The sequence below is a fragment of the Gadus macrocephalus genome, chromosome 12, assembly GCF_031168955.1.
Source record: "Gadus macrocephalus chromosome 12, ASM3116895v1".
NCBI classification, from domain to species: domain Eukaryota; kingdom Metazoa; phylum Chordata; class Actinopteri; order Gadiformes; family Gadidae; genus Gadus; species Gadus macrocephalus.
Window position 1 is genome coordinate 397,096 of NC_082393.1, and position 10,527 is coordinate 407,622.

At 45.0% G+C, this 10,527-nt stretch overlaps 1 protein-coding gene and 1 long non-coding RNA gene across 6 annotated transcripts in view; both read right to left on the reverse strand.

Moving 5' to 3' along the window:
- ptbp1b (polypyrimidine tract binding protein 1b) overlaps positions 1-9,220 on the reverse strand; it is a 22,811-nt gene extending 13,591 nt beyond the window's left edge. Inside the window, exons 1-3 of one of the 5 annotated variants that reach the window (XM_060067239.1) lie at positions 8,892-9,172; positions 2,449-2,482; positions 853-972 (exon numbers count right to left, since the gene is read on the reverse strand). In XM_060067239.1, the coding sequence (XP_059923222.1) occupies positions 853-972 (120 nt within the window). In that variant the 5' untranslated portion in view covers positions 2,449-2,482; positions 8,892-9,172. Of the gene's footprint in view, positions 1-852; positions 973-2,448; positions 2,483-8,891 lie in introns of all 5 variants that reach the window. The other 4 variants (XM_060067238.1, XM_060067240.1, XM_060067241.1 and 1 more) reach the window with 4 other exon arrangements.
- On the reverse strand, positions 2,790-7,258 carry LOC132469348 (uncharacterized). Its single transcript, XR_009528412.1, has 3 exons — positions 7,182-7,258; positions 3,088-4,822; positions 2,790-2,994 (listed from the first exon to the last, which is right to left on the reverse strand). It is a non-coding gene; the product is annotated as an uncharacterized LOC132469348 (long non-coding RNA).
- Positions 9,221-10,527: the final 1,307 nt, after the last annotated feature.

Sequence of the window (10,527 nt, forward strand, 5' to 3'; positions counted from 1 at the left end):
CCTTAGCGCGCTACAGGGCTCCCCTTAACGTGCTAAGTGTTCTCCTACAATAGTGATCCAACCGGCTCCACACTGTCACCAGACACCCTCAGCCGGGGGTAAACACCACCCAGGAACACGCTCATCCACGTCGCCATGGCCCCCGCCTCCCTCCCCCATCAGAGCCTGTTCAGTGCTAACACACGGAAACCTGAGCTACGGACTACAGACTACAGTTACGGACTACAACTCCCGTGTATAGATAGTTATATATATATATATATATATATGTATACATAGAGATAGTTATATATATATATATATATAGTTCAATCCGATCCGCACACTGACACCAGGGACACACACACACACACAGTCGTGTGAGTGTTGCGTTTGATGTGTTATTCCACAGTTCTATCGCTGTGATGTTCGACATCAACCTGCTGAACATACTCTGGAACTCTGTTTCCCAGAATGCCCGGCGTGCGGGGAGGGGCCACACTAGTGGAGTGTTGCAGATGCCACGGACACCAGCCTTCCGAGTTGCACTTGTGACGCAATTACCTGTCTCGTAGCATTTATAGCGTTTCCGTTCGTCTTTGTGATTGCGTCATGTCATTCGTTGTTTATCGTTAGCTACATTAGCCTCTTTAGCAAACCAGCTTGAAAACAAACAACATAACTTTACATTTTATTGCACGCACAGCAAAACCGTGCAATGCATAAATTGGTGACTGGGATATAGTAGCAATGTCATCAATTGTGTAAGAGCATTTAAAATCGAAATTAAAATGAGCAACGTGGTACAAATACAAAGAAAATAAACATCTTTATGGGCGCAGCCATTTTGGATGTGGAGTCGCCTCACTGAACTCGGTCTACTCTCAGGATTCCGAGGGGGTCCGACCAAAAGGGGGCGTGCCTCCGTGAAATGCCACAAGAAAGCTGGGAGATTTCCCCACTTGCAACTCGGAACGCTGGTGCCAGAGGCATCTGGAACACACCATAGGACAACAGCAGTGAAGGCCCTGAAGCCTGGAATGCCTTGATGAGCATTCCTCAAAGCCAGCCCATAATTAGCCGTTCCTTAGCAACAGTTACAAGCAGGGGAGATGTGCAGGGAGAGCATTGTGTAGCACTGTGCATTAGCATTAGCATTAGAATGTGACAAACTAGATTCCAAACTGTCCGTTCAATCAACCACACCAGAGACACTGCTAACCAGAACATAACTACTAACTAACCCACCTCAGACTAACCAGAACATAACTAGAACTATTAACAAACCCACCTTAGACTAACAAGAACATAACCAGAACTACGAACTAACCCACCTGAGACTAACCAGAACATAACCAGAACTACTAACTAACCAACCTTAGACAAACAAGAACATATCCAGAACTACTCACTAACCCACCTGAGACTAACCAGAACATAACGTGAACCACTTACTAACCCTCCTCAGACTAACATAATAGGTAGCACACAAAATACATTTTATTAGTGGTGTAGTATAGTAAAGTAGAAGTCTACGGTTGTACAAAATGTAATATGGTGTATAGTATAGATATAGTATAGTTATAGTTTAGTAAAGTATAGTAATAGTATAGTTATAGTATAGTATAGTTATAGTTTAATTATAGTATAGTATAGTTATAGTATTGTGTAGTAATAGTAAAGTTACAGTAAAGTAAAGCTATAGTATAGTTAGTGTAGTTATAGTATAGTTATAGTATATTTATAGTACAGTGTAGTAATAGTATAGTATTGTTACATTATAGTATAGTCATAGTAATAGTTACAGTATAGTAGTATTGTTACAGTATACTTTAGTTATAGTGTAGTTACAGTAAAGTATAGTTATAGTATAGTTACAATTTAGTAATAGTTATAGTATAGTATAGTTATAGTAGTTACAATATAGTAATAGGTATAGTATAGTTACAATATAGTAATAGTTATAGTATAGTTATAGTAGTTACAATATAGTAATAGGTATAGTATAGTTACAATATAGTAATAGTTATAGTATAGTATAGTTATAGTAGTTACAATATAGTAATAGGTATAGTATAGTTACAATATAGTAATAGTTATAGTATAGTATAGTTATAGTAGTTACAATATAGTAATAGGTATAGTATAGTTACAATATAGTAATAGTTATAGTATAGTATAGTTATAGTAGTTACAATATAGTAATAGGTATAGTATAGTTACAATATAGTAATAGTTATAGTATAGCATAGTTATAGTAGTTACAATATAGTAATAGGTATAGTATAGTTACAATATAGTAATAGTTATAGTATAGTATAGTTATAGTAGTTACAATATAGTAATAGGTATAGTATAGTTATAGTGTAGTTACAGTATAGCCATAGTTATAGTATAGTTACAGTATAGTAATAGACTAGTTATAATATAGGTACAGTATAGTTATAGTATAGTTAAGTGTGAGCCTACCTTGGTACCAGCTGTGATATCGAGGGGAAGGCCGCTGCAGACAGAGAACGGAGTTAGTAGGTGAACAGTGAAGACCTTCTAACCCTACCTTCTAACCCTAACCTTCTAACACAAACCTTCTAACCCTAACCTTCTAACACAAACCTTTGAACCCTAACCTTCTAACACAAACCTTTGAACCCTAACCTTCTAACCCTAACCCTCACACACTCACAGTGAAGACCTTCGAACCCTAACCTTCTAACCCTAACCCTCACACACTCACAGTGAAGACCTTCTAACCCTACCTTCTAACCCTAACCTTCTAACACAAACCTTCTAACCCTAACCTTCTAACACAAACCTTTGAACCCTAACCTTCTAACCCTAACCCTCACACACTCACAGTGAAGACCTTCGAACCCTAACCTTCTAACCCTAACCCTCACACACTCACAGTGAAGACCTTCTAACCCTACCTTCTAACCCTAACCTTCTAACCCTAACCCTCACACACTCACAGTGAAGACCTTCTAACCCTAACCCTCACACACTCACAGTGAAGACCTTCTAACCCTAACCCTCACACACTCACAGTGAAGACCTTCTAACACAAACCTTTGAACCCTAACCTTCTAACCCTAACCTTCTAACCCTAACCTTCTAACCCTAACCCTCACACACTCACAGTGAAGACCTTCTAACCCTAACCCTCACACACTCACAGTGAAGACCTTCTAACCCTACCTTCTAACCCTAACCTTCTAACCCTAACCCTCACACACTCACAGTGAAGACCTTCTAACCCTAACCCTAACACACTCACAGTGAAGACCTTCTAACCCTAACCCTCACACACTCACAGTGAAGACCTTCTAACCCTAACCCTAACACACTCAAAGTGAGGACCTTCTAACCCATTGGTTCTCAAAGTGCGGCCAATGGCGGCCCGCAGAAACATTCCTGGCGGCCCGCAATGACTTACAGATGTAAGTAAAATAAATAAATAATAATATATATATTTTTATTATTGAATCAATATTAAAGGTTGGGTATGGAATTCTCTTTTTAGGCCATTTTTGCAAAATTACTTGAAATCCTTATTATAACCCACTTACAGACACTGAGTTAGAAGTACTGACATGGAAATTAAACAAGTCAATCATCTGTGGAACGGGCAGGGCTCGAAAAACTCCAGCCAATGATTTCCAGACCCACCGAGTGGCATTGGACAGTAAGTACGTCAATCAAACGGTCGTACTGCACTCCCCCTCCCCCCGCGCGTGACCCCTTCGTGCACGTACTCAAAGCTCGTGACCCAGAGCAAGCTTCTGTTTGTTGTTATCCTGCGGTAGCTACTGGAGCTAGCTAACTAGCTAATGGCTCGCTCTCGCGCATCTGTTTGCTCGTGCATGATTCCACTTTTCCACTTTTAAGTCCCGTCTAAAAACACATCTTTTTAAACAGACATTTTCGATCTAATTCATTGTCTCCCACCCATTTCACCTCACTTGTGTAAATTGTTTCAATGTATCTTATGTTTTTTTTATTTTTGTTGATTTTATTTGATTTTTTTAACACTGCCCTGTTAGGTGTCCTTGAGTGCTATGAAAACACCCTCAAATAAAATTGATTATTATTATGATTGCGCGTCCATGTACTTGGAATGGGTGGAGTCAGAGTCAGCGTTGAAGGAGAGGGGGTAGGAGCATTTGAGTTGTGTGTTTTCAAAATCTGCTGGCGTTTCACAAATCCCATACCCCAACCTTTAATTTAAACAAAAAATAATAAATATGAAGAGGAAAGTCGACTCTCTCTAGCTTTCAATCAAATCCTGTTACATGTATTCGTTTTAATCCGACTGTACATTACTTTGAAAGGATGAACCTCAGTTAATGATTTAGACCTCACTCCCAGAGGTCCACGGTGCAATGCTTTTTTCACCACTGGAATGCTGACAGCGTTTCCCGCCTTTCCTTTGGCGGCCCTCAGTCAAATTTTGTGTTCCTAAATTGGCCCCTCAGCTGTCAAAACTTAGAGAACCCCTGCTCTAACCCTACCTTCTTACCCTAACCCTCACACACTCACAGTGAGGACCTTCTAACCCTAACCCTAACCCTCACAGTGAGGACCTTCTAACCCTAACCCTAACCCTCACAGTGAGGACCTTCTAACCCTACCTTCTAACCCTAACCCTAACCCTCACAGTGAGGACCACAGGCTGTATAGGGACCATGTCATTCAACAGGTGGGAGGAGTCACAGCCTTCATGTGAGTCAATCCTCACCCTGAAGCCGAGCGACCACGTTCTACCAGACAGAAGCAGGCCGGTCAATAACCAACCCACTAACCACCCAACAGACACACTGGTCACTAACAACAGACCGACCCGTCACTAACAACAGACCCACCCGTCACTAACAACTAGGGGTGTGACGAGATCTCGTGCCACGAGATCTCGCGAGATTAAACTCGACGATATTACCCGTCGCGTTAAAAATCTGTCTCGCGAGATTTCTGAGCTATCCAAACTTCTATTTGTGGCCTGTAGGGGCAGTAATGCGGCTTTGATACGTCTAGCCTGCCAGAACCTTACGTAGGAGAAGGAAAAGAAGAAGAGGAGGAGAAGGAGGGGAAGCAGGGGAAGCAGCCATAGGCAGCCAGAATGACGTCGGAAAATACCCTTATGCCGCGTTTCCACTGCAGGGTGCGGAACGGATCGGATCGCAAAGGGGCGGTAGGGAGGGGGCAGTATAGCCCAGCTCAGTTCCGAGGTCGCGTTTCCACTGCCGACAGTACCCTTGGTGGTAGGCCGGATGTCAATCGCCGCGGCAGCTACGTAAACATCGTAAACAACGTCTTCCTCCGCAAGAATGCAGACGAACGTCTCCACCTCCTTGTTCGCCCAAGCAAGCTTTTTACGCGACATGTTAATTGTAAAGAATAATACCTTGAGGCTACTGTTTGTTTGTTTGTTTTTATCCCCGCGTCACCCGGAAGTGACGATTCTGTCGACCAATCAACGGAGGGGGGGTGTAGCTAGAATTCCAGGGTACCCTTTCAGGCGTCTGGTCTCGTTTTGGGTACCGCAACGGAGGAGTCCCTAGAATGGGGTCGGAACGGGTACGGCAAAGTCCGGGTCACGCCCACTTTTGGCGGTGGAAACGCGATCCGACCCGCACCTTTGCGATCCGATCCGTTCCGCACCCTGCAGTGGAAATGCGCCCGTCGAAGATGCCCCCGCCACTTTTAAATGATTTGTTTGGCAGCATTTTGGGTACCCGGCGGAAATTATGAATGGCAGTAGAGTGACTGATAAGACACGGACAATACCTAGTTGTCAGTGACATACTTGGTCAGAATCTGTTTGCACTATTTGCACTCTGTATTGATGGAGTAGAACTTTGATTTGGTTTTGCACATAATATTGTTTGCACTTGAAAAAAAAGAGAATTATTTAATTTAATTTATTTTACTTCAACTTTTATACATTTTAGTTTTAGTTTCAATTTCATGAATGTTAAGAGTTATAATAAAACATTTCAAAATGCATGTGCAACTCGGTTAAATAAAAGTCTGTTGGTCCAGTCATATATTTTGTCATCGTAGTTTTCTTAAAATCTCGTCTCGTCTCGATCTCGTGAACCGAATATCGTGTCTCGTCTCGTCTCGTGAGCTGAGTGTATCGTCACACCCCTACTAACAACAGACCCAACTTCACTAACCAACAGACCCACCCGTCACTAACCAACAGACCCACCCGTCACTAACTAACAGACCAACCTTCACTAACCAACAGACTCACCCGTCACTAACTAACAGACCCACCCGTCACTAACTAACAGACCCACCGTCACTAACTAACCAACAGACCCACCCGTCACTAACTAACAGACCAACCTTCACTAACCAACAGACCCACCCGTCACTAACTAACAGACCCACCGTCACTAACTAACCAACAGACCCACCCGTCACTAACTAACAGACCCACCGTCACTAACTAACAGACCAACCTTCACTAACCAACAGACCCACCGTCACTAACTAACAGACCCACCCGTCACTAACTAACAGACCCACCCGTCACTAACTAACAGACCCACCGTCACTAACTAACAGACCAACCTTCACTAACTAACAGACCCACCGTCACTAACTAACAGACCCACCCGTCACTAACTAACAGACCCACCGTCACTAACTAACAGACTCATCTTCACTAACTAACAGACCCACCGTCACTAACTAACCAACAGACCCACCGTCACTAACTAACAGACCCACCGTCACTAACCAACAGACCCACCGTCACTAACTAACAGACCAACCTTCACTAACCAACAGACCCACCCGTCACTAACTAACAGACCCACCCGTCACTAACTAACAGACCCACCCGTCACTAACTAACAGACCCACCGTCACTAACTAACAGACCCACCGTCACTAACTAACAGACCCACCCGTCACTAACTAACCAACAGACCCACCGTCACTAACTAACCAACAGACCCACCCGTCACTAACCAACAGACCCACCGTCACTAACTAACAGACCAACCTTCACTAACCAACAGACCCACCGTCACTAACCAACAGACCCACCCGTCACTAACTAACAGACCAACCTTCACTAACCAACAGACCCACCCGTCACTAACTAACAGACCCACCCGTCACTAACTAACAGACCCACCGTCACTAACTAACCAACAGACCCACCCGTCACTAACTAACAGACCCACCGTCACTAACCAACAGACCCACCCGTCACTAACAACAGACCAACCTTCACTAACTAACAGACCCACCCGTCACTAACTAACAGACCCACCGTCACTAACTAACCAACAGACCCACCCGTCACTAACTAACAGACCCACCGTCACTAACTAACAGACCCACCGTCACTAACTAACCAACAGACCCACCCGTCACTAACAACAGACCAACCTTCACTAACTAACAGACTCACCTTCACTAACTAACAGACCCACCCATCACTAACTAACAGACCCTAACAACTTTGAATCTCCCCCACAAGTTACCTGCAGCATGAGTCACTAACCAACTAACCAACCCTAAGCCACCTAGCAGGGCCCTGGGGGGCCAGCGAGGCCCCGAGGCGTCTCCTAACCCTAACCCTAACTCTAACCCTGAGGCGTCTCTAACCCTAACCCTAACTCTAACTCTAACCCTGAGGCGTCTCTAACCCTAACCCTAACCCTAACTCTAACCCTGAGGCGTCTCTAACCCTAACCCTAACTCTAACCCTGAGGCGTCTCTAACCCTAACCCTAACCCTAACTCTAACCCTGAGGCGTCTCTAACCCTAACCCTAACTCTAACTCTAACCCTGAGGCGTCTCTAACCCTAACCCTAACTCTAACTCTAACCCTGAGGCGTCTCTAACCCTAACTCTAACTCTAACCCTGAGGCGTCCCTAACCCTAACTCTAACTCTAACCCTGAGGCGTCTCTAACCCTAACCCTAACTCTAACTCTAACCCTGAGGCGTCTCTAACCCTAACCCTAACTCTAACTCTAACCCTGAGGCGTCTCTAACCCTAACTCTAACTCTAACTCTAACCCTGAGGCGTCTCTAACCCTAACCCTAACCCTAACCCTGAGGCGTCTCTAACCCTAACCCTAACCCTAACTCTAACCCTGAGGCGTCTCTAACCCTAACCCTAACTCTAACCCTGAGGCGTCTCTAACCCTAACTCTAACTCTAACCCTGAGGCGTCTCTAACCCTAACTCTAACTCTAACCCTGAGGCGTCTCTAACCCTAACTCTAACTCTAACCCTGAGGCGTCTCTAACCCTAACCCTAACTCTAACTCTAACCCTGAGGCGTCTCTAACCCTAACCCTAACTCTAACTCTAACCCTGAGGCGTCTCTAACCCTAACTCTAACTCTAACCCTGAGGCGTCTCTAACCCTAACCCTAACTCTAACTCTAACCCTGAGGCGTCTCTAACCCTAACCCTAACTCTAACTCTAACCCTGAGGCGTCTCTAACCCTAACTCTAACACACGCATGCCTGCACGCACGCCACACACACACATACAAACACACATACACCCAACACATTCACACAGCCCCGCACAGCCCCCCCCCCCCCCCCCCCCCACACACACACACACACACATGCAGGGCGTCCTAATAACCTCGATTTGAGGGAGCTGGGATTAAACCAGTAAACCTGCACTGGAATCCAGTCAGCAGGGGTGTGGTTAAGACATGCACTACCCCCAACACTACATCCACAACACACACACTAGGCACACACAACCACACACACACACACACACACACACACACACACACACACACACACACACACACACACACACACACACACACACACACACACACACATCCACCCGGACCTAAAGAACATGCACCCGGCTGGGTCAAGCACTAGTCGACAGGTTTAGATGATCAGAGAAGGAGACTCACATCCAGAGAGAAGAGTCCTGCAGCAGGAAGAGGAAGAGAAGAGACCGGATCCACTCCCACCACTCCTATTACCACTGTTATTACCACTGTTATTAGCACTCTAATCACTATTATAACTATCCTGTTGGTCCAGATGAACGCCCCTGCGGATACATTAGAGACACATTAAAGATACAGATGTTATAGCTCTGTGTCGCTGAACTCACCCGTCCATTGCACAACACGGAACTGGGGAGCAACAGGTCCGACCAGATACTCTTATCCAGGCCCGGCCGTCCTCTCGCGAGAGCTCCGTCCAGATGCTCTGATCGAGGCCCCGCCGTGCTCTCGCGAGAGCTCTGTTATCAAATCCGAGCCGTCCTCTCGCGAGAACTCAATTTATCAAGTCCGAGCCATCCTCTCGCGACAGCTCAGCGCCGCTAAGCCAAACCTGTGTCTCTTATCATGAGCGCACAAAATGGATGCGAGCTGGCGGATACTTCCCATTGGAGGAGAAGAAGACACGTGGGTTCAGGTGGGCGGTCCATCGGTCCTATATATGCATACATATATATATATATATTATATAAATATATATATATATATATATATATATATATATTATATATATATATTATATATATATATATATATATTATATATATATATATAATCTAACCCTAGATTATATTATATATATAATATATTTCATACCCTACTGTAGGCTATGGCGGAATGATTAGATACAAACGCATGCACACACACACACAGATACACACACACACACACACACACACACACACACACACACACACACACACACACACACACACACAACCGCACACACAACCGCACACACACACACACACACACACGCACACGCACACGCACACAGACACACACACACACATGGAACAGACAGCTGTTGTTGACGGGTGGATATCGTGTAGCAACAAGATAAATAGTGAATGAAGCATCTGACGAGAGGAGGCTCAGGTGGCGTTGGGACTGCTGTCCCCAGAGACACCTTCAGGTGGACCCCCCCTAGAGACCCCACCCAGAGACCCCACCCAGAGACACCTTCAGGTGGGACCCCACCCTAACCCCTCCGTCCAGCAGTTCTCCACCCAAGTGATGATGGAGAAACCAGTCAAGGTGGCGCAAAGTGTCCAAACCCAAGCTTCTCCTTGCAGCAGAGTAGACCCCACTGTAGAGGATTCTCTACTTTATGCATATAATAATTAAAATTATAATAATAATTCATAGAAGATTCATACTCTATCAACTCAAGTGTCAGACCTCGGTCAAAATCCTTACTCCTTTCCTGTTTAAGTTGTAATGTATACAGTGGATGGACTGGAGGGATAGAAACAGAAGTAGAGGCTTCTGCAGTGCATATTTCTAGAAGAGTTTCGCCACAAGCAGAAGAATGACCAGGAGATAAGACCTGGTGACGCCACGACTGGCGTTGATGTGTGAGGGGCAACAGTGCCCCCCTGTGGTTCAATGTTACCTACTGCTGGTGCCTACTGCTGGTGCCTACTGCTGGTGCCTACTGCTGGTGCCTACTGCTGGTGCCTACTGCTGGTGCCTACTGCTGGTGCCTACTGCTGGTGCCTACTGACAAATAATATCAATGAAAAATAAATCTAAACAT